At 51.1% G+C, this 25,471-nt stretch overlaps 3 protein-coding genes across 3 annotated transcripts; 1 reads left to right on the top strand and 2 right to left on the bottom strand.

Moving 5' to 3' along the window:
• Positions 1–236: 236 nt before the first annotated feature.
• Positions 237–1,142, bottom strand: LOC117438789 (mas-related G-protein coupled receptor member B2-like). Its single transcript, XM_034074181.1, has one exon. It carries the CDS (start codon positions 1,140–1,142, stop codon positions 237–239), a length of 906 nt encoding a protein of 301 aa, XP_033930072.1.
• Positions 1,143–8,872: 7,730 nt separating this feature from the next.
• Positions 8,873–9,886, bottom strand: LOC115946328 (mas-related G-protein coupled receptor member H-like). The gene has a single exon (XM_034074180.1). It carries the CDS (start codon positions 9,884–9,886, stop codon positions 8,873–8,875), a length of 1,014 nt encoding a protein of 337 aa, XP_033930071.1.
• A 2,843-nt stretch (positions 9,887–12,729) lies between these two features.
• On the top strand, positions 12,730–22,954 carry LOC117438788 (mas-related G-protein coupled receptor member X1-like). The gene is made up of 5 exons (XM_034074179.1): positions 12,730–13,039; positions 13,080–13,725; positions 21,523–21,622; positions 21,806–21,991; positions 22,931–22,954. The coding sequence occupies exons 1-5, from the start codon at positions 12,730–12,732 to the stop codon at positions 22,952–22,954; spliced, it is 1,266 nt and encodes a 421-aa protein (XP_033930070.1).
• Positions 22,955–25,471: the final 2,517 nt, after the last annotated feature.

The raw sequence follows: 25,471 nt of genomic DNA, 5'->3' as shown, positions 1-25,471 counted from the left end.
GCTGAGAGCGTTGTCCAGGCACCCCAGTGTGGCCAAGTGTGAAGGTCATAGAACAGCTGTACCCCTCTCTTTCCTGCCTCTTTCTGACAAACACTCACAATGAACATAAACGTGTGTACTCTACCGAACACCCTGCTGCAAACAACATCCTTTGTTCTGTCTCTCAGGCATGAGAGGGAGTCAACTCTCAGCTAGGTTCCCATCCATTACAGGGTCATTGCAAGGGGGAGCAGAGCTCAGGCCTCCCCCTGCCCAGCAGGGCCTTGGGCAGTGCTCTCCATGGGGATGCCCTCAGGCACGGGGCTCTCCTCCTTGCTCCTCGCTTTCTCTTCAAACACTCTGCGCAGGGCGGCTTGGATGGAGCCTTGGAAGCGGCGCTGCCGGCAGCTCCCCACCAGGAAGTAAATGACTGGATTGATGCTGCTGTTCAGCAGAGCCAGAACCAGAGTGGTGTTTTCTGGAAATAAATTACGCGAAAGGGACAAATCGAAGAAAACCTCAGCACTGAAAGGCATCCCAAAGGCAAAGAAGAAGATGACATTGAGCACAACAGCAACATAGAGTTTCCCCAGGCTCCGTCTCTGTGAGCCACATCGGAGCCTTATGACCATGGACGCGTTGGAAATCAACATCAATAATGACAATATCACGGAATAGGTAATGGCCACACTTTTAAATATTGTTACATGAATTTCATCAAATTTGAAGCAAAGATAAATGGACAACATGAAAGAGCCGATGCTGGCCCAGAGCACCCCACTCATGATGCCTGACAAGTGCTTTGGGCGGTGGCAGCGATACCAGATTGGGAAGATGACAGAGACAGAGCGCTCCGTGCTGAGGGCTGTCAGGAGACCCAGGCTGCTAAGGACAAAGAAGTGGCACAGGAATTCAATTGCATCTACAAACTTTTCAAAGAAAGGATAAAAAGAATCCAAACCATAACAAATTATTGTTAAATTGAAATATGCCAATGTGAACAGAAAAAACAAGAGGAGCAGACAGCAGTCAGCAACAGCTACATTTAGGATGTAGACAGTGAAATGGTTCTGCTTCATCTGGAAGCCCAGGAACCACAAGACTATCCCATTCCCCACCATTCCAAAGACACAGATCACCAAAAGGAAAGCTAGCAAGACCATAAGTCCACCCGATGCATGTAAACATTTACGTTCATCATGATCCACATTGCTCCAATTTCCATCACGTGTGTAATTCAGAGAGACGTCTGTTGTGTTGGTGCCCTCCATGGAGAATGAGGCTGCTCTGGGTGGCCACCTTCTCCCTCTGCCACCACCTCCTAGGAGACACAAGCAATGGGAAGGCAATGAGGGCCATCGGCGTTCCCCGCTCTCCCCATCTCTGCGCACAGCCCCACGCCAGCCCCAGGCTGCTCCAGGCAGGAGCCGTCCCCTGGCGTGGCCAGGACAGGCTCCCAGCCCTGCCCGCCTGGCCCTGCCCAGGAGCCATCTCCCACCTGCCCGTGCCCGCTCTCCTACCTCCTGCTGCTCCTGCCAACAGCGCTGCTGCAGGAGCTCCAGCACAGGGGCCTCCAGCCTCGGCAGCACAAAGCCTCTGGGGATGCTTGCGTGGCCACCGCGCTCTGCTCTGCCCTCTTCCTCGTGCCTGGGCACCACAGCTTTGCCCACACATCACGGCCCCTGCTCACCACACACCCCTCACAATCTGCCCCCATCGCTGACAGCTTCCCCTCACGTGTCCCATGGCAGAGAGAGATCTTGTCACTAGGAGCTGGGCACCTCACCCCCTTCCTCTCTCTCCTCTCCCCAGCTTTTCACCACCAGGGAATGATCCTTTATGACCCCAGGACAAAGGCTCTCAGATTCCATAAAACAGCCTTTGGAACACCATTTACTACATCCATAGCTCTCAGGAAGGAGGGAATCGCTCACAGAATCTTATGCCCCTTCAGCAAGCGGATGATGGGGAAGAGATTTGGCAATGAGATGTCAAGAGAATCCCTTCAGCAGATGCAGACAATGAGGCAGAGCATGGCCTTGTGTCAACTTGCCATGAGAAATCACCATTCCTCATATAGAGAACATCACAAGGGCTTTGCCCACTGCCTCTAATCACATCCCTGATGTGCATGTGTCTCCTCTGAGATTACACTGTGTGGGGTACGTAGTGTTGCAAATGAGCTTTTATCTACAAGTGGTTCCTGTCACACAATCTCCTCCCTCAGCAGCACATGGAACAACATTTTCATTGCTTAGTTTTCTCCATCTTTGCTGTGTTTTCCAGCTTCTAAATACCATTTTCTGGGAGTCACAGCCTGTGCTTGTCACCCCCAAGGCTGGAGTCTTCCAAGGGTATCCCTTGATTTCATGTGGGGAACACACGGTAATGAGCAAGCTCCACAGTCTCTGCAGGGCTGCAGCCTGGAGCTGCAGGAGTTAAGGCTTAAAGGTAGGCTTGAAGCAGGGCTGGAGCACAGGCTGAAGGGCCACCCATGAGAGGGGATGGAGACAGGGCTTCAGGCAGGGACAAGTCCTGCAGTGTGGGTGTGCAGGCCTGCAGCAAGGGGCAGGGGATGAGTCAGTGGGTCAGAGCAAATAAGGCCTGCTGTAGCCTTCAGGGCCTGCAAGAGAATCAGAGAGCTGCACATGGACAGTTCAGTGTTGTTCAGTCACGCCTCGGGAGACGAGGTCCCTTTATCCCCATTTCCATCACTTTTGGGCCTATAACATGTCAGCTCCTGCTTGTCCTGCAATGACAGCATGTGCTTTTCTTTCTTCACCTCCACTGTGAAAGGCATTTCCCTTTATTGATTTCTTCTATGGCTTTGTAGCCTCCAATGTCCCACAGGTATTATGTTCCATGCTTTGACACATTAAAGCAAAGCCTTTAGCTCCTGGTGCTGCCTCCCGGAAGAAAGATGGAAGAAGTCTTTGAGCACCAGTTTCCATGGCATTAGAGACAAGAAGCTGAGCCCTGATGCTGCTGCGTGTCTGCACCTCAGTGATCTCCCGCTGTTGATCTCTCCCACTCTCACCTTTCTGCCATGCGCCATCCCTGGGAATGGTTCATGTACATTCCTGTGTTACAATCCCACCTTTCCCACGTGAGTTCCTCAGGGAGTGAGTGATCCACAGAACACCCAAGCTGAGCAGTTCCAGGCCTGTGCACACTGTGCATCTGCCTTGGCCGCGGATAAACCTTCTTGGCTGATGGCAAGAGGGCAGCCTGCAGGCAGCTCACACTGCGTGTGCTTGCCTATGTCTGAGACTGCTGCAGCAGTTCTCACGTGAGCATCCGTTTTGCTTGGCAGTAGAAAGAGCTGTCTTCTTCTTTCTGGAACCCCTGTAACAGCTCAGACACCCAGAATGGGATAACGTTCCATGGACAGGATGTGTCTGCTTGATGGTGCAAGATCCCGGGTTCCCAACACCTAAAAGGACATAAGATTCTGTGAGCCATTCCCTCCTTCCGGAGAGCTATGGATGTAGCAAATGGTGTTCCAAAGGCTGTTTTATGGAATCTGAGAGCCTTTGTCCTGGGATCATAAAGGATCCTCCCCTGGTGGTGAAAAGCTGGGGGGAGGAGAGAGAGGAAGGGGGTGAGGTGCCCAGCTCCTAGTGACAAGATCTCTCTCTGCCATGGGACATGTGAGGGGAAGCTGTCAGCGATGGGGGCAGATTGTGAGGGGTGTGTGGTGAGCAGGGGCCGTGATGTGTGGGCAAAGCTGTGGTGCCCAGGCACGAGGAAGAGGGCAGAGCAGAGCGCGGTGGCCACGCAAGCATCCCCAGAGGCTTTGTGCTGCCGAGGCTGGAGGCCCCTGTGCTGGAGCTCCTGCAGCAGCGCTGTTGGCAGGAGCAGCAGGAGGTAGGAGAGCGGGCACGGGCAGGTGGGAGATGGCTCCTGGGCAGGGCCAGGCGGGCAGGGCTGGGAGCCTGTCCTGGCCACGCCAGGGGACGGCTCCTGCCTGGAGCAGCCTGGGGCTGGCGTGGGGCTGTGCGCAGAGATGGGGAGAGCGGGGAACGCCGATGGCCCTCATTGCCTTCCCATTGCTTGTGTCTCCTAGGAGGTGGTGGCGGAGGGAGAAGGCGGCCACCCAGAGCAGCCTCATTCTCCATGGAGGACAGCAACGCAACAGACCTCTCTCTGAATTACACACATGATGGAAATTGGAGCTACGAGTGGGATGCTGAAAATAGTTGTGGGGATTCATTTGATGGATATGTGGTCTTTTTCCTTGCCTGTATGGTGATCTGTGTCTTTGGAATGGTGGGGAATGGGATAGTTTTGTGTTTCCTGGGCTTCCAGATGAAGCGGAATCCTTTCACTGTCTACATCCTAAATCTGGCTGTTGCTGACTGCTCTATGCTCCTCGTGTATTTTCTGTTCATATTGGGGTTTCTCAACACCTCAATAATTTGTTTTGGTTTGTATTCTTTCCTGCCTTTCTTCAGGAAGTACATACATACAGTTCCATTCCTGTGCCACTTCTTTGTCCTTAGCAGCCTGGGTCTCCTGACAGCCCTCAGCACGGAGCGCTCTGTCTCTGTCATCTTCCCAATCTGGTATCGCTGCCACCGCCCAAAGCACTTGTCAGGCATCGTGAGTGGGGTGCTCTGGGCCAGTGTCAGCTCTTTCATGTTGTCCATTTATCTTTGCTATCTCTTTCGTCAAAGATATGGGACACTCTTTGGAAGTCTGATCACTGTCTACTCTGTGATTTTGTCATTCTTGATGTTGATTTCCAACGTGTCCATGGTCATAAGGCTCCAATGTGGCTCACAGAGACGGAGCCTGGGGAAACTCTATGTTGCTGTTGTGCTCAATGTCATCTTCTTCTTTGCCTTTGGGATGCCTTTCAGCGTAAATGCTATCCTTCTACTTTTACATAATGATATTTTCTTTAATGGAGAAATGGTTCTTGTTCTGGCTCTGCTGAACAGCAGCATCAATCCAGTCATTTACTTCCTGGTGGGGAGCTGGCGGCAGCGCCGCTTCCAAGGCTCCATCAAAGTCGCCCTGCGCAGAGTGTTTGAAGAGAAAGCGAGGAGCAAGGAGGAGAGCCCCGTGCCTGAGGGCATCCCCATGGAGAGCACTGCCCAAGGCCCTGCTGGGCAGGGGGAGGCCTGAGCTCTGCTCCCCCTTCCTATGAGGCTCCTGTCCCTGTCCCCCCCAGATAAACTGTGTGTGCTTTGGCTGAGCAGCCGAGTGTTGTGTTGCTTTGGGGGAGCTCCTTGCGTGGGGAAGGTGGGAGAGAGAGGCCCTGGGGGAGCTGTGGCCGTGTCTGTGGTCCCAGGCAAGCAGGGCTCTGGTAAAGTTACTGCAAAGACGGGGAAGAGATGGAAAGCCCCTGGTGAGCCAAGGGGTTCTGTTAGGTGTTGGGGGGATTTGTGTTTTGAAGAGCAGGTCACAGGGAAGCACTGCAAATTAGAGAGAGAGGGAGGGGATGGGAGAGAAATTGAGAAAGAGAGAAGGCACAGGAAAACACTGCAATAATGGAGAGTGAGAGAGAGTTGAAAAGGAAATGAAAAAGTGAAAGAAGAAAATGAGAGAATTAGTGAAGGAAGGAAGGAAGGAATGAAGGAAGGAAGGATAAGTTAAAAATCAAAGAAAGCCTAAAAGAAAAGGCAGAAATGAAGGCAAAAAGAAAGGCAATAAGAAAGGGAAGGAAATGCAAAGGAAAAATGACGGAAAGCAAGGGAAGTCAAGGGAAGGGAAGGGAAGGAAAGGCAAGGGAAGGCAAAGAGAATGGCAAAGGGATCAGCAACGGGAGAGGCAAGGAATGTGAAGAAAAGAAGAAAGGGGAAGGAAGAGAAAGGAAGGAAAGGGAAGGGAAGGGAAGGGAAGGGAAAGGAAGGAAAGGAAAGGGAAGGAAAATGAAGGAAAGGAAAGGCAAGGAATTGTAAGGGAAAAGGAAGGGAAAAAGGAAAGGCAAAGGGAATGGCTAAGGGGAAGGGAAGGAAAGGGAAGAAAAGAAGAGGGAAGGGAAAGGAAGGGAAGGGAATCCAAGGCAAGGCAAGGCAGGGCAAGAGAAGGCAAGGAACGTTAAGGGAAGGGAAGTCAATGAAAGGAAAGGCAAGACAAGGCAAGTCAAGGGGTAATGAAGGAAAAGGAAAGAAGAAAGACAAGAGGAAATGAAGGAAAGGGGGAAAGAGGAAGGGAACTAAGACACAAAGAAGAATGAAGGTGAGAGAGAAATGCAGAGAAAGCAAACGAGAAGGAGAAACTGTCTCAAACAGGAGCCCCAGTCCCTCTGCTCACACAGACCCCGGGTTCAAGGGACTACGGGGTCACATCCAGCCCACTCCCAGCGCTGTTTGCACAGACACGTGCGGGGCTGGTGCCTGTAGATGGCAGGAGATGGGTTCTGATCACACGGAGCATCCTTGCTCTTCTGCTCTGGTGTCCAAAGCAGTGGTGAGCAGAGCCGGCCCTGAGCTCCTGCCTGATGGAGAGGCACAAAGGCAGGCCGGGCTGGGCTGCAGAGCTGGGCAGGCAGCAAGAGCACGCTCCTTACATGGGAATGTGCCGCACTCTTCAGTGGCAGGGTTCGATCCCTCTGAGCAAAGGATGGGTTCAGCAGTGCCTCTGAGCAGCACATTCCCGGCACTCCTGCTCGTGTACTCATAGTAACTCCACTGAATGCACCTCTGTGCCCATGACCAGTAAAAGCCTGAAATATGGAAATTAACATGAGCAGATGTATGGGCCACTTTCTTCTGTACAAATCAGGAGCATCACACTTCTATTTGTGTGTACATTTGGTTCTCCAGCTCAGCATGAGGAGGAAGCCTGATGCTGCCACTCTGATCCTGGCCATGCCACGAGGTGCTGAGCAGCTCTGCACAACTGTTTCAAGGCACGCAGCCACCAGGGGAGAGCAGCAACCAGCATGTGGCAGGGATCTGTGTTCACCCACCCATTTCCCTGCTTCTTTCCCTGTGGGAAGTTATCCATTCTTTCCCCTCTGCATGAAGTCATGGAACCACAGAGTGGTTTATGTTGGAAGGGAGCTTAAAGCTCATCCAGTTCCAACCCCTGACATGGGCAGGGACACCTTCCACTAGAGCAGGTTGGATGATGCTCTGAACGCCATCCAAACTTTATTTAAACATTGTCAAGGACGGGGCAGCCACAGCTTTGTTTTCTTGCCTCCTTTTCCCTTCCTTTTCCCCTTTCTTTCTGCCTTCCTTTTCTCCAGTCTCCCACCCTTCATTCATTCCTGCCTCTCTTTTTCTTTTTCTTTCTTTCTTTCTTTCTTTCTTTCTTTCTTTCTTTCTTTCTTTCTTTCTTTCTTTCTTTCTTTCTTTCTTTCTTTCTTTCTTTCTTTCTTTCTTTCTTTCTTTCTTTCTTTCTTTCTTTCTTTCTTTCTTTCTTTCTTTCTTTCTTTCTTTCTTTCTTTCTTTCTTTCTTTCTTTCTTTCTTTCTTTCTTTCTTTCTTTCTTTCTTTCTTTCTTTCTTTCTTTCTTTCTTTCTTTCTTTTCCTTCCTTCCTTCCTTCCTTCCTTCCTTCCTTCCTTCCTTCCTTCCTTCCTTCCTTCCTTCCTTCCTTCCTTCCTTCCTTCCTTCCTTCCTTCCTTCCTTCCTTCCTTCCTTCCTTCTTTCCTTCTTCCCTTCTTTCCTTCTTTCCTTCTTTCCTTCTTTCCTTCTATCCTTCTTCCTCCCTCCCTTCCTCCCTTCCTCCCTCCCTCCCTGCCTCCCTTTCTCCCTTCCTCCCTTCATTCCTTCCTCCCTTCCTTCCTTCCTTCCTTCCTTCTTTCTTCCTCAACTCCTTTCTTCATTCCTGGCTTAATTAATGGCTTTCTCTCTTGCCTTCCTCCTTTTCTTTCTATCTATCTCTTACTCTTTTCATTCCTGTTTTGCTTTTTTTCTCCCTCACAATCCAATCTTCGATGCTTCCCCTTGCCTTCTCCTCTACAACACAAATCCCCCAGCACGCAGCAAGGGTCCTCCTTGGCTTCCCTGTCTTTGCAGTCCTTTCCAGAGCCCTGCTTGGCTGGGACAGGAGACACGGCCAGAACTCCCCCAGGGCTTCTCTCTCACACCTTCCCCACACAAAGAGCTCCCCAAAGCACCACAACAGTTGGCTGCTCAGCCAAAGCACACACAGTTTATCTGGGGGATACAGGGCCACAAGGGTCTCTTCTGCTGACAGGCAGGATACGTCGCAAAGTGACCACACGCTAGCTCTATAATCTGCAGAGTTTATTAAACAAGCACACTAAAGACAATAAGCACACTATTGCACTGACACTAATGTGAATTAGATAAATATCTCTCACTATCTAGAGTGAACAAGTACAGTAAAGCAAATCAGAGAAATATGAATCTGTAAGGAAAGTACCAAAGAAACTTTGCATTGCATCAAATCATGACTGTATAGAGACCACAGAGATTAAGAAATACATCACCAGCTACCACAGAATCATCATCCAGTGCCACACTTCCAGCTGGGAAGCCCCATTGCAGCTGATGCCAGGAGTCTCAGGTAATTGGGAAAATTCATATGCAGTGCGTCCACCCATAGGTGAGGCTTCTCCCATGGCCACAAGAGAGTCCTTCTTTTATACCCATACCAAAACAAGCGGCTTTATGCCAGATCTCTGATTGTTTAATCATGGGACCGTGCAGTTTCTCATGATCTCAGCATTGTCCATGCTGAGAGCGTTGGCCAGGCACCCCAGTGTGGCCCAGTGTGAAGATCATAGAACAGCTGCACCCCTCTCTTTCCTGCCTCTTTCTGACAAACACTCAGAATGAACATAAACGTGTGTACTCTACCGAACACACTGTGGCAAACAACATTCTTTGTTCTGTCTCTCAGGCATGAGAGGGAGTCAACTCTCAGCTAGGTTCTCATCCATTAGAGGGTCAATGCGAAGGGGGAGTAGAGCTCAGGCCTCGCCCTGCCCAGCAGAGCCTTGGGCAGTGCTCTCCATGGGGTTGCCCTCAGGCACGGGGTTCTCCTCCTTGCTCCTCGCTTTCTCTTCAAACACTCTGCGCAGGGCGGCTTGGATGGAGCCTTGGAAGCGGCGCTGCCGGCAGCTCCCCACCAGGAAGTAAATGACTGGATTGATGCTGCTGTTCAGCAGAGCCGGAAACAGAGTGATGAAGTTGGGAAGTAAATTACGTGAAAGGGACAGACGGAAGAAAACCTCAGCACTGAAAGGCATCCCAAAGGCAAAGAAGAAGATGACATTGAGCACAACAGCAACATAGAGTTTCCCCAGGCGCCGTCTCTGTGAGCCACATCGGAGCCTTATGACCATGGACACGTTGGAAATCAACATCAATAATGACAATATCACGGAATAGGTAATGGCCACACTTTTAAATATTGTTACATGAATTTCATCGAATTCTAAGCAAAGATAAATGGACAACATGAAAGAGCCGATGCTGGCCCAGAGCACCCCACTCACGATGCCTGACAAGTGCTTTGGGCGCTGGCAGCGATACCAGATTGGGAAGATGACAGAGACAGAGCGCTCCGTGCTGATGGCTGTCAGGAGACCCAGGCTGCTAAGGACAAAGAAGTGGCACAGGAATTCAACTGCATATAAAAAATTATTGTAGAAAGAAAAAAAAGAATCCAAACCATAACAAATTATTGTTACGTTGAAATACGCAAGTGTTAACAGAAAAAACAGGAGGAGCAAACAGCAGTCAGCAACAGCCAGATTTAGGATGTAGACGGTGAAAGGATTCCGCTTCATCTGGAAGCCCAGGAACCACAAGACTATCCCATTCCCCACCATTCCAAAGACACAAATCAACAAGAGGAAAGCTAGCAGAATCATCTCTGCGGGTGATATATAAAAACATTTACGTTCACCATGTTCCACATAGCTCCAATTTCCATCACGTGTGTAATTCAGAGAGAGGTCTGTTGTGTTCGTGTCCTCCATGAAGAATGAGCCTGCTCTGGGTGGCCGCCTTCTCCCTCTGCCACCACCTCCTAGGAGACACAAGCAATGGGAAGGCAATGAGGGCCATCGGCGTTCCCCGCTCTCCCCATCTCTGCGCACAGCCCCACGCCAGCCCCAGGCTGCTCCAGGCAGGAGCCGTCCCCTGGCGTGGCCAGGACAGGCTCCCAGCCCTGCCCGCCTGGCCCTGCCCAGGAGCCATCTCCCACCTGCCCGTGCCCGCTCTCCTACCTCCTGCTGCTCCTGCCAACAGCGCTGCTGCAGGAGCTCCAGCACAGGGGCCTCCAGCCTCGGCAGCACAAAGCCTCTGGGGATGCTTGCGTGGCCACCGCGCTCTGCTCTGCCCTCTTCCTCGTGCCTGGGCACCACAGCTTTGCCCACACATCACGGCCCCTGCTCACCACACACCCCTCACAATCTGCCCCCATCGCTGACAGCTTCCCCTCACATGTCCCATGGCAGAGAGAGATCTTGTCACTAGGAGCTGGGCACCTCACCCCCTTCCTCTCTCTCCTCCCCCCAGCTTTTCACCACCAGGGGAGGATCCTTTATGATCCCAGGACAAAGTCTCTCAGATTCCATAAAACAGCCTTTGAAACACCATTTGCTACATCCATAGCTCTCCGGAAGGAGGGAATGGCTCACAGAATCTTATGTCCTTTTAGGTGTTGGGAACCCGGGATCTTGCACCATCAAACAGACCCATCCTGTCCATGGAACGTTATCCCATTCTGGGTGTCTGAGCTGTTACAGGGGTTCCAGAAAGAAGAAGACAGCTCTTTCTACTGCCAAGCAAAATGGATGCTCACGTGAGAACTGTTGCAGCAGTCTCAGACATAGGCAAGCACACGCAGTGTGAGCTGCCTGCAGGCTGCCCTCTTGCCATCAGCCAAGAAGGTTTATCCGCGGCCAAGGCAGATGCACAGTGTGCACAGGCCTGGAACTGCTCAGCTTGGGTGTTCTGTGGATCACTCACTCCCTGAGGAACTCACGTGGGAAAGGTGGGATTGTAACACAGGAATGTACATGAACCATTCCCAGGGATGGCGCGTGGCAGAAAGGTGAGAGTGGGAGAGATGAACAGCGGGAGATCACTGAGGTGCAGACACGCAGCAGCATCAGGGCTCAGCTTCTTGTCTCTAATGCCATGGAAAGTGGTGCTCAAAGACTTCTTCCATCTTTCTTCCGGGAGGCAGCACCAGGAGCTAAAGGCTTTGCTTTAATGTGTCAAAGCATGGAACATAATACCTGTGGGACAATGGAGGCTACAAAGCCATAGAAGAAATCAATAAAGGGAAATGCCTTTCACAGTGGAGGTGAAGAAAGAAAAGCACATGCAGTCATTGTAGGACAAGCAGGAGCTGACATGCTATAGGCCCAAAAGTCATGGAAATGAGGGTAAAGGGACCTCGTCTCCCGAGGCGTGACTGAACAACACTGAACTGTCCATGTGCAGCTCTCTGATTCTCTTGCAGGTCCTGAAGCTACAGCAGGCCTTATTTGCTCTGACCCACTGACTCATCCCCTGCCCCTTGCTGCAGGCCTGCACACCCACACTGCAGGACTTGTCCCTGCCTGAAGCCCTGTCTCCATCCCCTCTCATGGGTGGCCCTTCAGCCTGTGCTCCAGCCCTGCTTCAAGCCTACCTTTAAGCCTTAACTCCTGCAGCTCCAGCCTGCAGCCCTGCAGAGACTGTGGAGCTTGCTCATTACCATGCGTTCACCACATGAAATCAAGGGATACCCTTGGAAGACTCCAGCCTTGGGGGTGACAAGCACAGGCTGTGACTCCCAGAAAATGGTATTTAGAAGCTGGGAAACACAGCAAAGATGGAGAAAACTAAGCAATGAAAATGTTGTTCCGTGTGCTGCTGAGGGAGGAGATTGTGTGACAGGAACCACTTGTAGATAAAAGCTCATTTGCAACACTACGTACCCCACACAGTGTAATCTCAGAGGAGACACATGTGCATCAGGATGTGATTAGAGGCAGTGGGCAAAGCCCTTGTGATGTTCTCTATATGAGGAATGGTGATTTCTCATGGCAAGTTGCCACAAGGCCATGCTCTGCCTCATTGTCTGCATCTGCTGAAGGGATTCTCTTGACATCTCATTGCCAAATCTCTTCCCCATCATCCGCTTGCTGAAGGGACATAAGATTCTGTGAGCCATTCCCTCCTCCCTGAGAGCTATGGATGTAGTAAATGGTGTTCCAAAGGCTGTTTTATGGAATCTGAGAGCCTTTGTCCTGGGGTCATAAAGGATCATCCCCTGGTGGTAAAAAGCTGGGGGGAGGAGAGAGAGGAAGGGGGTGAGGTGCCCAGCTCTTAGTGACAAGATCTCTCTCTGCCATGGGACATGTGAGGGGAAGCTGTCAGCGATGGGGGCAGATTGTGAGGGGTGTGTGGTGAGCAGGGGCCGTGATGTGTGGGCAAAGCTGTGGTGCCCAGGCACGAGGAACAGGGCAGAGCAGAGCGCGGTGGCCACGCAAGCATCCCCAGAGGCTTTGTGCTGCCGAGGCTGGAGGCCCCTGTGCTGGAGCTCCTGCAGCAGCGCTGTTGGCAGGAGCAGCAGGAGGTAGGAGAGCGGGCACGGGCAGGTGGGAGATGGCTCCTGGGCAGGGCCAGGCGGGCAGGGCTGGGAGCCTGTCCTGGCCACGCCAGGGGACGGCTCCTGCCTGGAGCAGCCTGGGGCTGGTGTGGGGCTGTGCGCAGAGATGGGGAGAGCGGGGAACGCCGATGGCCCTCATTGCCTTCCCATTGCATGTGTCTCCTAGGAGGTGGTGGCAGAGGGAGAAGGCAGCCACCCAGAGCAGGCTCATTCTCCATGGAGGACACGAACACAACAGACCTCTCTCTGAATTACACACATGATGGAAATTGGAGCTACGAGTGGGATACTGAAAATAGTTGTGGGGATTCATTTGATGGATATGTGGTCTTTTTCCTTGTCTGTATGGTGATCTGTGTCTTTGGAATGGTGGGGAATGGGATAGTCTTGTGGTTTCTGGGCTTCAGGATGAAACGGAATCCTTTCACCGTCTACATCCTAAATCTGGCTGTTGCTGACTGCTCTATGCTCCTCGTGTATTTTCTGTTAACACTTGCGTATTTGAACGTAACCATAATTTGTTATGGTTTGGATTCTTTTTTTTTCTTTCTACGATGATTTTGTAGATGCAGTTGAATTCCTGTGCCACTTCTTTGTCCTTAGCAGCCTGGGTCTCCTGACATCCATCAGCACGGAGCGCTCTGTCTCTGTCATCTTCCCAATCTGGTATCGCTGCCACCGTCCAAAGCACTTGTCAGGCATTGTGAGTGGGGTGCTCTGGGCCAGCATCAGCTCTTTCATGTTGTCCATCTATCTTTGCTATCTCTTTCGTCAAAGATATGAGACACTCGTTGGAAGTCTGATCATTTTCTATTCCATGATTTTGTCATTATTGATGTTGATTTCCAACGTGTCCATGGTCATAAGGCTCCGATTTGGCTCACAGAGACGGAGCCTGGGGAAACTCTATGTTGCTATTGTGCTCAATGTCATCTTCTTCTTTGCCTTTGGGATGCCTTTCAGCGTAAATGGTATCCTTCTACTTTTACATAACGATATTTTCTTTAATGAAGAAATGGTTCTTGTTCTGGCTCTGCTGAACAGCAGCATCAATCCAGTCATTTACTTCCTGGTGGGGAGCTGGCGGCAGCGCCGCTTCCAAGGCTCCATCAAAGTCGCCCTGCGTAGAGTGTTTGAAGAGAAAGCGAGGAGCAAGGAGAGCCCCGTGCCTGAGGGCATCCCCATGGAGAGCACTGCCCAAGGCCCTGCTGGGCAGGGGGATGCCTGAGCTCTGCTCCCCCTTCCTATGAGGCTCCTGTCCCTGTGTCCCCAAATAAACTGTGTGTGCTTTGGCTGAGCAGCCGAGTGTTGTGGTGCTTTGGGGGAGCTCCTTGCGTGGGGAAGGTGGGAGAGAGAGGCCCTGGGGGAGCTGTGGCCGTGTCTCTGGTCGCAGGCAGGCAGGGCTCTGGCAAAGGGACTGCAAAGATAGGGAAGAGATGGAAAGCCCCTGGTGAGCCATGGGGCTCTGTTAGGTCGTGGGGGGATTTTTGGTGTGAAGGGCAGGTCACAGGGAAGCACTGCAAATTAGAGAGAGAGGGAGGGGATGGGAGAGAAATTGAGAGAGAGAGAAGGCACAGGAAAACACTGCAATAATGGAGAGTGAGAGAGAGTTGAAAAGGAAATGAAAAAGTGAAAGAAGAAAATGGGAGAATTAGAGAAAGGAAGGAAGGAAGGAAGGAAGGAAGGAAGGAAGGAAGAAAGGAAGGAAGGAAGGATAAGATAAAAATCAAAGAAAGCCTAAAAGAAAAGGCAGAAGTGAAGGCAAAAAGAAAGGCAATAAAAAGGGAAGGAAATGCAAAGGAAAAATGATGGAAAGCAAGGGAAGTCAAGGGAAGGGAAGGGAAGGAAAGGCAAGGGAAGGCAAAGAGAATGGCAAAGGGAGCAGCGAAGTGAAAGGCAAGGAATTTGAAGAAAGAAGAAAGGGGAAGGAAGAGAAAGGAAGGATAGGGAAGGAATGGAAGGGAAGGGAAAGGAAGGAAAAGAAAGGGAAGGGAAAGGAAGGAGAGGAAAGGGAAGGGAAGGCAAGGAATTGTAAGGAAAAAGGAAGGGAAAAGGGAAAGGCAAAGGGAATGGCTAAGGGGAAGGGAAGGAAAGGGAAGAAAAGAAGAGGGAAGGGAAAGGAAGTGAAGGGAATCCAAGGCAAGGAAGGGCAAGGCAAAGCAAGGCAAGACAAGGCAAGGAAAGTTAAGGGAAGGGAAGTCAATGAAAGGAAAGGCAAGACAAGGCAAGTCAAGGGGTAATGAAGGAAAAGGAAAGAAGAAAGACAAGAGGAAATGAAGGAAAGGGGGAAGGAGGAAGGGAACTAAGACACAAAGAAGAATGAAGGTGAGAGAGGAATGCAGAGAAAGCAAACGAGAAGGAGAAACTGTCCCGAACAGGAGCCCCAGTCCCTCTGCTCACACGGACCCCGGGTTCACGGGAGTACGGGGTCACATCCAGCCCACACCCGGCGCTGTTTGCACAGACATGTGTGGGGCTGGTGCCTGTAGATGGCAGGAGATGGGTTCTGATCACACGGAGCATCCTTGCTCTTCTGCTCTGGTGTCCAAAGCAGTGGTGAGCAGAGCCGGCCCTGAGCTCCTGCCTGATGAACAGGCACAAAGGCAGGCCGGGCTGGGCTGCAGAGCTGGGCAGGCAGCAAGAGCACGCTCCTTACATGGGAATGTGCCGCACTCTTCAGTGGCAGGGTTCGATCCCTCTGAGCAAAGGATGGGTTCAGCAGTGCCTCTGAGCAGCACGTTCCCGGCACTCCTGCTCGTGTACTCATAGTAACTCCACTGAATGCACCTCTGTGCCCATGACCAGTAAAAGCCTGAAATATGGAAATTAACATGAGCAGATGTATGGGCCACTTTATTTCGTACAAATCAGGAGCATCACACTTCTATTTGTGTGTACATTTGGTTCTCCAGCTCAGCATGAGGAGGAAGCCTGATGCTGCCACTCTGATCCTGGCCATGCCACGAGGTGCTGAGCAGCTCTGCACAACTGTTTCAAGGCACGCAGCCACCAGGGGAGAGCAGCAACCAGCATGTGGCAGGGATCTGTGTTCACCCACCCATTTCCCTGCTGCTTTCCCTGTGGGAAGTTATCCATTCTTTCCCCTCTGCATGAAGTCATGGAACCACAGAGTGGTTTATGTTGGAAGGGAGCTTAAAGCTCATCCAGTTCCAACCCCTGACATGGGCAGGGACACCTTCCACTAGAGCAGGTTGGATGATGCTCTGAACGCCATCCAAACTTTATTTAAACATTGTCAAGGACGGGGCAGCCACAGCTTTGTTTTCTTGTCTCCTTTTCCCCTCCTTTTCCCCTTTCTTTCTGCCTTCCTTTTCTCCAGCCTCCCACCGTCCCTTCCGTTCTCTCCCCACCCTTCTTTCTCCCTCCTTCCCTCACTCCCTACTTCCCTCCTCCCTCCCTTCATTCATCTCTTTCTTTTTTTCCTTCTTTCCTTCTTCCTCCCTTCCTTCCTTCCTCCCTTCCTTCCTCCCTCCCTCCCTCCCTCCCTCCCTCCCTCCCTCCCTCTCTCTCTCCCTTCCTTCCTTCCTTCCTTCCTTCCTTCCTTCCTTCCTTCCTTCCTTCCTTCCTTCCTTCCTTCCTTCCTTCCTTCCTTCCTTCCTTCCTTCCTTCCTTCCTTCTTTCTTCCTCAATTTCTTTCTTCATTCCTGGCTTAATTAATGGCTTTCTCTCTTGCCTTCTTCCTTTTCTTTCTCTCTATCTCTTACTCTTTTCATTCCTCTTTTGCTTTTTTTCTCCCTCACAGTCCAATCTGCGATGCTTCCCTTTGCCTTCTCCTCTACACCACAAACCCCCCAGCACGCAGCAGGGGTCCTCCTTGTCTTCCCTGTCTTTGCAGTCCTTTCCAGAGCCCTGCTTGGCTGGGACAGGAGACACGGCCAGAACTCCCCCAGGGCTTCTCTCTCACACCTTCCCCACGCAAAGAGCTCCCCCAAAGTACCACAACACTCGGCTGCTCAGCCAAAGCACACACAGTTTATTTGAGGGGGACAGGGCCAGAAGGGTCTCTTCTGCTGACAGGCAGGATACGTCGCAAAGTGACCACACGCTAGCTCTATAATCTGCAGAGTTTATTAAACAAGCACACTAAAGACAATAAGCACACTAAAGACAATGACACTAATGTGAATTAGATAAATATCTCTCACTATCTAGAGTGAACAAGCACAGTAAAGCAGGATCTGTAAGGAAAGTACCAAAGAAACTTTGCAATGCATCAAATCATGACTGTATAGAGACAACAGAGATTAAGAAGAAATACATCACCAGCTACCACTGAATCATCATCCAGTGCCACACTTCCAGCTGGGAAGCCCCATTGCAGCTGATGCCAGGAGTCTCAGGTAACAGGGAAAATTCATATGCAGTGCGTCCACCCATAGGTGAGGCTTCTCCCATGGCCCCAAGAGAGTCCTTCTTTTATACCCATACCAAAACAAGCGGCTTTATGCCAGATCTCTGATTGTTTACTCATGGGACTGTGCAGTTTCTCATGATCTCAGCATTGTCCACGCTGAGAGCGTTGTCCAGGCACCCCAGTGTGGCCAAGTGTGAAGGTCATAGAACAGCTGCACCCCTCTCTTTCCTGCCTCTTTCTGACAAACACTCACGATGAACATAAACGTGTGTACTCTAAAGAACACCCTGCTGCAAACAACATCCTTTGTTCTGTCTCTCAGGCATGAGAGGGAGTCAACTCTCAGCTAGGTTCCCATCCATTACAGGGTCATTGCAAGGGGGAGCAGAGCTCAGGCCTCCCCCTGCCCAGCAGAGCCTTGGGCAGTGCGCTCCATGGGGATGCCCTCAGGCACGGGGCTCTCCTCCATGCTCCTCGCTTTCTCTTCAAACACTCTGCGCAGGGCGGCTTGGATGGAGCCTTGAAAGCGGCGCTGCCGGCAGCTCCCCACCAGGAAGTAAATGACTGGATTGATGCTGCTGTTCAGCAGAGCCAGAACCAGAGTCACAGTATTAGGAAACCGAAAACCATAAAATAAAAGATTAAGGAAGGCATCTGCAGTGTAAGGCATCCCAAAGGCAAAGAAGAAGATGACATTGAGCACAACAGCAACATAGAGTTTCCCCAAGTGCCATCTCTGTGAGCCACATCGGAGTCTTATGACCATGGACACATTGGAAATCAACATCAATACTGACAATATCACGGAATACGCAATGCCCACATTTCTAAATATTGTTACATTAATTTCAAAAAGTTTGAAGCAAAGATAAATGGACAACATGAAAGAGCCGACGCTGGCCCAGAGCACCCCACTCACGATGCCTGACAAGTGCTTTGGGCGGTGGCAGCGATACCAGATTGGGAAGATGACAGAAACAGAACGCTCCGTGCTGAGGGCTGTCAGGAAACCCAGGCTGATAAGGACAAAGAAGTGGCACAGGAATGGAACTGTATGTACGTAATTAAAGAAGAAAATAAGAAAAATATCCAAACCATAACAAATTATTGATGTCTTGAGAAACCACAATATGAACAGAAAATACACGAGGAGTATAGAGCAGTCAGCAACAGCCAGATTTAGGATGTAGACAGTGAAAGGATTCCGCTTCATCTGGAAGCCCAGGAACCACAAGACTATCCCATTCCCCACCATTCCGACGACACAGATCACCATACAGGCAAGGAAAAGGATCAAATATCCATTAAATGAATCTCCACAATTATATTCACTAAACCAATCGTACATCCAATTTCCATCATATGTGTAATTCAGAGAGAGGTCTGTTGTGTTGGTGTCCTCCATGGAGAATGAGGCTGCTCTGGGTGGCCGTCTTCTCCCTCTGCCACCACCTCCTAGGAGACACAAGCAATGGGAAGGCAATGAGGGCCATCGGCGTTCCCCGCTCTCCCCATCTCTACGCACAGCCCCACGCCAGCCCCAGGCTGCTCCAGGCAGGAGCCGTCCCCTGGCGTGGCCAGGACAGGCTCCCAGCCCTGCCCGCCTGGCCCTGCCCAGGAGCCATCTCCCCCCTGCCCGTGCCCGCTCTCCTACCTCCTGCTGCTCCTGCCAACAGCGCTGCTGCAGGAGCTCCAGCACAGGGGCCTCCAGCCTCGGCAGCACAAAGCCTCTGGGGATGCTTGCGTGGCCACCGCGCTCTGCTCTGCCCTCTTCCTCGTGCCTGGGCACCACAGCTTTGCCCACACATCACGGACCCTGCTCACCACACACCCCTCACAATCTGCCCCCATCGCTGACAGCTTCCCCTCACATGTCCCATGGCAGAGAGAGATCTTGTCATTAGGAGCTGGGCACCTCACCCCCTTCCTCTCTCTCCTCCCCCCAGCTTTTCACCACCAGGGGATGATCCTTTATGATCCCAGGACAAAGGCTCTCAGATTCCATAAAACAGCCTTTGGAACACCATTTACTACATCCATAGCTCTCAGGGAGGAGGGAATCGCTAACAGAATCTTATGTCCCTTCAGCAAGCGGATGATGGGGAAGAGATTTGGCAATGAGATGTCAAGAGAATCCCTTCAGCAGATGCAGACAATGAGGCAGAGCATGGCCTTGTGGCAACTTGCCATGAGAAATCACCATTCCTCATATAGAGAACATCACAAGGGCTTTGCCCACTGCCTCTAATCACATCCTGATGCACATGTGTCTCCTCTGAGATTACACTGTGTGGGGTACGTAGTGTTGCAAATGTGCTTTTATCTACAAGTGGTTCCTGTCACACAATCTCCTCCCTCAGCAGCACACGGAACAACATTTTCATTGCTTAGTTTTCTCCATCTTTGCTGTGTTTCCCAGCTTCTAAATACCATTTTCTGGGAGTCACAGCCTGTGCTTGTCACCCCCAAGGCTGGAGTCTTCCAAGGGTATCCCTTGATTTCATGTGGTGAACACACGGTAATGAGCAAGCTCCACAGTCTCTGCAGGGCTGCAGCCTGGAGCTGCAGGAGTTAAGGCTTAAAGGTAGGCTTGAAGCAGGGCTGGAGCACAGGCTGAAGGGCCACCCATGAGAGGGGATGGAGACAGGGCTTCAGGCAGGGACAAGTCCTGCAGTGTGGGTGTGCAGGCCTGCAGCAAGGGGCAGGGGATGAGTCAGTGGGTCAGAGCAAATAAGGCCTGCTGTAGCCTTCAGGGCCTGCAAGAGAATCAGAGAGCTGCACATGGACAGTTCAGTGTTGTTCAGTCACGCCTCGGGAGACGAGGTCCCTTTATCCCCATTTCCATCAATTTTGGGCCTATAACATGTCAGCTCCTGCTTGTCCTACAATGACAGCATGTGCTTTTCTTTCTTCACCTCCACTGTGAAAAGCATTTCCCTTTATTGATTTCTTCTATGGCTTTGTAGCCTCCAATGTCCCACAGGTATTATGTTCCATGCTTTGACACATTAAAGCAAAGCCTTTAGCTCCTGGTGTTGCCTCCCGGAAGAAAGATGGAAGAAGTCTTTGAGCACCAGTTTCCATGGCATTAGAGACAAGAAGCTGAGCCCTGATGCTGCTGCGTGTCTGCACCTCAGTGATCTCCCGCTGTTCATCTCTCCCACTCTCACCTTTCTGCCACGCGCCATCCCTGGGAATGGTTCATGTACATTCCTGTGTTACAATCCCACCTTTCCCACGTGAGTTCCTCAGGGAGTGAGTGATCCACAGAACACCCAAGCTGAGCAGTTCCAGGCCTGTGCACACTGTGCATCTGCCTTGGCCGCGGACAATCCTTCTTGGCTGATGGCAAGAGGGCAGCCTGCAGGCAGCTCACACTGCGTGTGCTTGCCTATGTCTGAGACGGCTGCAACAGTTCTCACGGGAGCATCCGTTTTGCTTGGCAGTAGAAAGAGCTGTCTTCTTCTTTCTGGAACCCTGTAACAGCTCAGACACCCAGAATGGGATAACGTTCCATGGACAGGATGGGTCTGTTTGATGGTGCAAGATCCCGGGTTCCCAACACCTAAAAGGACATAAGATTCTGTGAGCGATTCCCTCCTTCCGGAGAGCTATGGATGTAGCAAATGGTGTTCCAAAGGCTGTTTTCTGGAATCTGAGAGACTTTGTCCTGGGATCATAAAGGATCCTCCCCTGGTGGTGAAAAGCTGGGGGGAGGAGAGAGAGGAAGGGGGTGAGGTGCCCAGCTCCTAGTGACAAGATCTCTCTCTGCCATGGGACACGTGAGGGGAAGCTGTCAGCGATGGGGGCAGATTGTGAGGGGTGTGTGGTGAGCAGGGGCCATGATGTGTGGGCAAAGCTGTGGTGCCCAGGCACGAGGAAGAGGGCAGAGCAGAGCGCGGTGGCCATGCAAGCATCCCCAGAGGCTTTGTGCTGCCGAGGCTGGAGGCCCCTGTGCTGGAGCTCCTGCAGCAGCGCTGTTGGCAGGAGCAGCAGGAGGTAGGAGAGCGGGCACGGGCAGGTGGGAGATGGCTCCTGGGCAGGGCCAGGCGGGCAGGGCTGGGAGCCTGTCCTGGCCACGCCAGGGGACGGCTCCTGCCTGGAGCAGCCTGGGGCTGGCGTGGGGCTGTGCGCAGAGATGGGGAGAGCGGGGAACGCCGGTGGCCCTCATTGCCTTCCCATTGCTTGTGTCTCCTAGGAGGTGGTGGCAGAGGGAGAAGGCGGCCACCCAGAGCAGGCTCATTCTCCATGGAGGGCACCAACACAACAGACCTCTCTCTGAATTACACACGTGATGGAAATTGGAGCAAAGATCGAAATGTTCAAAACCCATGTTACTTTTTTCGTGATGGAGTAATGACCTTATATTTTGTTTGTATGGTGATCTGTGTCTTTGGAATGGTGGGGAATGGAATAGTCTTGTGGTTCCTGGGTTTCCAGATGAAGCGGAATCCTTTCACCGTCTACATCCTAAATCTGGCTGTTGCTGACTGCTGTGTGCTCATTGTTTATTTTCTGCTCATACCGGGGTATATCAATTTAACAATGATTTGTTATGGTTTGGATTCTTTCCTGCCTTTCTTCTTTAAGTACGTAGGTGCAGTTCCATTTATGTGCCAATTGTTTGTCCTTAGCAGCCTGGGTCTCCTGACAGCCATCAGCACAGAGCGCTCTGTCTCTGTCATCTTCCCAATCTGGTATCGCTGCCACCGCCCAAAGCACTTGTCAGGCATCGTGAGTGGGGTGCTCTGGGCCAGTGTCGGCTCTTTCATGGTGTCCATTTATATTTGCTCTCGCTTAGATCAAAGATATGGGACAGTCTCTGCAATTGTGGGCATTTTCTATTCCGTGATTTTGTCAGTATTGATGTTGATTTCCAATGTGTCCATGGTCATAAGGGTCCGATGTGGCTCACAGAGACGGAGCCTGGGGAAACTCTATGTTGCTGTTGTGCTCAATGTCATCTTCTTCTTTGCCTTTGGGATGCCTTTCAGCATAAAAGCTTTCCACGATCTTTTGTATGATGGTTTTCTAGTTGCCGAAAATGTGACTGGGGTTCTGGCTCTGCTGAACAGCAGCATCAATCCAGTCATTTACTTCCTGGTGGGGAGCTGCCGGCAGCGCCGCTTCCAAGGCTCCATCCAAGCCGCCCTGCGCAGAGTGTTTGAAGAGAAAGTGAGGAGCAAGGAGGAGAACCCCGTGCCTGAGGGCATCCCCATGGAGAGCACTGCCCAAGGCCCTGCTGGGCAGGGGAGGCCTGAGCTCTGCTCCCCCTTGCAATGACCCTGTAATGGATGGGAACCTAGCTGAGAGTTGACTCCCTCTCATGCCTGAGAGACAGAACAAAGGATGTTGTTTGCAGCAGGGTGTTCGGTAGAGTACACACGGTTATGTTCATTGTGAGTGTTTGTCAGAAAGAGGCAGGAAACAGAGGGGTGCAGCTGTTCTATGATCTTCACACTTGGCCACACTGGGGTGCCTGGACAACGCTCTCAGCGTGGACAATGCTGAGATCATGAGAAACTGCACAGTCCCATGAGTAAACAATCAGAGATCTGGCATAAAGCCGCTTGTTTTGGTATGGGTATAAAAGAAGGACTCTCTGGTGGCCATGGGAGAAGCCTCACCTATGGGTGGACGCACTGCATATGAATTTTCCCAATTACCTGAGACTCCTGGCATCAGCTGCAATGGGGCTTCACAGCTGGAATTGTGGAACTGGATGATGATTTAGTGGTAGCTGGTGATGTATTTCTTCTTAATCTCTGTTGTCTCTATACAGTCATGATTTGATGCATTGCAAAGTTTCTTTGGTACTTTCCTTACACATCCATATATCTCTGATTTGCTTTACTGTGCTTGTTCACTCTAGATAGTGAGAGATATTTATCTAATTCACATTAGTGTCAGTGCAATAGTGTGCTTATTGTCTTTAGTGTGCTTGTTTAATAAACTCTGCAGATTATAGAGCTAGCGTGTGGTCACTTTGCGACGTATCCTGCCTGTCAGCAGAAGAGACCCTTGTGGCCCTGTATCCCCCAGATAAACTGCGTGTGCTTTGGCTGAGCAGCCGAGTGTTGTGGTGCTTTGGGGGAGCTCTTTGTGTGGGGAAGGCGTGAGAGAGAAACCCTGGGGGAGTTCTGGCCGTGTCTCCTGTCCCAGCCAAGCAGGGCTCTGGAAAGGACTGCAAAGACAGGGAAGCCAAGGAGGACCCCTGGTGCGTGCTGGGGGGATTTGTGTTGTAGAGGAGAAGGCAAAGGGAAGCATTGCAAAATGGACTGCGAGGGAGAAAATGGTAAAAGAGGAATGAAAAGCGTAAGAGATAGATAGAAAGAAAAGGAAGAAGGCAAGAGAGAAAGCCATTAATTAAGCCAGGAATGAAGAAAGGAAGTGGGGAAGGAAGGAAGGAAGGAAGGAAGGAAGGGAGGGAGGTAGGGAGGGAGGGAGGGAGGGAGGGAGGAAGGAAGGAAGGGAGGAAGGGAGGAAGGAAGGAAGGAAGGTAGGGAGGAAGGGAGGAAGGGAGGGAGGAAAGGAGGGAGGAAGGAAGGGAGAAAGGAAGAAAGGAAGAAGGAAAGAAGGAAAAAAAGAAAGAAGGAAAGAAGGAAAGAAGGAAAGAAGGAAAGAAGGAAAGAAGGAAAGAAGGAAAGAAGGAAAGAAGGAAAGAAGGAAAGAAGGAAAGAAGGAAAGAAGGAAAGAAGGAAAGAAGGAAAGAAGGAAAGAAAGAAAGAAAGAAAGAAAGAAAGAAAGAAAGAAAGAAAGAAAGAAAGAAAGAAAGAAAGAAAAAGAAAAAGAGAGGCAGGAACGAATGAAGGGTGGGAGACTGGAGAAAAGGAAGGCAGAAAGAAAGGGGAAAAGGAAGGGAAAAGGAGGCAAGAAAACAAAGCTGTGGCTGCCCCGTCCTTGACAATGTTTAAATAAAGTTTGGATGGCGTTCAGAGCATCATCCAACCTGCTCTAGTGGAAGGTGTCCCTGCCCATGTCAGGGGTTGGAACTGGATGAGCTTTAAGCTCCCTTCCAACATAAACCACTCTGTGGTTCCATGACTTCATGCAGAGGGGAAAGAATGGATAACTTCCCACAGGGAAAGAAGCGGGGTAATGGGTGGGTGAACACAGATCCCTGCCACATGCTGGTTGCTGCTCTTTCCTGGCGGCTGTGTGCCTTGAAACAGTTGTGCAGAGCTGCTCAGCACCTCGTGGTATGGCCAGGATCAGAGTGGCAGCATCAGGCTTCCTCCTCATGCTGAGCTGGAGAACCAAATGTACACACAAATAGAAGTGTGATGCTCCTGATTTGTACAGAGGAAAGTGACCCATACATCTGCTCATGTTAATTTCCATATTTCAGGCTTTTACTGGTCATGGGCACAGAGGTGCATTCAGTGGAGTTACTATGAGTACACGAGCAGGAGTGCTGGGAATGTACTGCTCAGGGGCACTGCTGAACCCATCCTTTGCTCAGAGGGATCGAACCCTGCCACTGAAGAGTGCGGCACATTCCCATGTAAGGAGCGTGCTCTTGCTGCCTGCCCAGCTCTGCAGCCCAGCCCGGCCTGCCTTTGTGCCCCTCCATCAGGCAGGAGCTCAGGGCCGGCTCTGCTCACCACTGCTTTGGACACCAGAGCAGAAGAGCAAGGATGCTCCTTGTGATCAGAACCCATCTCCTGCCATCTAGAGGCACCAGCCCCGCACATGTCTGTGCAAACAGCGCCGGGCGTGGGCTGGATGTGACCCTGTAGTCCCTTGAACCCGGGGTCTGTGTGAGCAGAGGGACTGGGGCTCCTGTTCGGGACAGTTTCTCCTTCTCATTTGCTTTCTCTGAGTCCCTCTCACATTCACTCTTTCATTGTTTCTTAGTTCCCTTATTCCCTCCCCTTTTTCTTAATTTCAACTTTCCCCTTTTTCTTTTCATTCATTTCCCCTTTCCTTCCTTTCCTTTTCTTGCCTTGCCTTGCCCAGACTTGCCTAGCCTTGTCTTTCCTTCCCTTGACTTCCCTTCCCTTTCCTTAACTTGACTTCCCTACCTTTCACTTTCCTTGCCTTGTCTTCCCTTCCTATCCTTACCTACCCTTTTCATTATCTTCCCTTCCCTTGACTTGCCTTCCCTTGCCTTGCCTTCCCTTCCTTTAAGTTCCATTTCCTTCACTTTTTTCCCTTCCCCTCCCTACTCTTTTCTTCCTTTCCCTCCCTTTCCCTTGCCTTGCCTTGATTTCCCTTCCCTTCCTTTCCCTTCCCTTCCTTTCCATTGCCTTGCCTTGATTTCCGTTCCCTTCCCTTCCTTTTCTTTCTATTGCCTTCCTTTCTTTTCCTTTCCATTGCCTTGCCTTGCCTTCCATTCTCTTCCTTTCCATTGCCCTCCCTTCCCTTCCTTTTCCTTCGTTTGCCTTGTCTTTCCTTCCCTTGACTTCCCTTTCCTTCCTTTCTCTTTCCTTGTTTTGCCTTCCCTTCCCTACCCTTTTCTTCTTTGTCTTTCCCTTGCCTTGCCTTGTCTTGCCTTCCCTTGATTCCCTTCCCTTTCTTCCATTGCCTTCCCTTCCTTTCCTTTCCATTGTCTTCCCTTCCTTTCCATTGTCTTCCCTTCCT

Source organism: Melopsittacus undulatus, unplaced genomic scaffold (assembly GCF_012275295.1).
Source record: "Melopsittacus undulatus isolate bMelUnd1 unplaced genomic scaffold, bMelUnd1.mat.Z mat_scaffold_593_arrow_ctg1, whole genome shotgun sequence".
In the NCBI taxonomy this organism is placed as follows: Eukaryota; Metazoa; Chordata; class Aves; order Psittaciformes; family Psittaculidae; genus Melopsittacus; species Melopsittacus undulatus.
Note: the sequence above shows the minus strand (reverse complement) of the source record. Positions and strands in the feature narration are given on the sequence as shown.

Excerpts from the sequence above, each read along its gene's own strand:
- LOC117438788 (XM_034074179.1), top strand. The coding sequence starts at position 12,730 with ATGGAGGACACGAACACAACAGACCTCTCTCTGAATTACACACATGAT. Across the intron at positions 13,040-13,079 it reads CGTAACCATAATTTGTTATG|ATGCAGTTGAATTCCTGTGC; the intron begins GTTTGGATTCTT and ends ATGATTTTGTAG. Across the intron at positions 21,623-21,805 it reads CAAAGCACTTGTCAGGCATC|AGACGGAGCCTGGGGAAACT; the intron begins GTGAGTGGGGTG and ends TGTGGCTCACAG.
- LOC117438789 (XM_034074181.1), bottom strand. The coding sequence starts at position 1,142 with ATGGTCTTGCTAGCTTTCCTTTTGGTGATCTGTGTCTTTGGAATGGTG.
- LOC115946328 (XM_034074180.1), bottom strand. The coding sequence starts at position 9,886 with ATGGAGGACACGAACACAACAGACCTCTCTCTGAATTACACACGTGAT.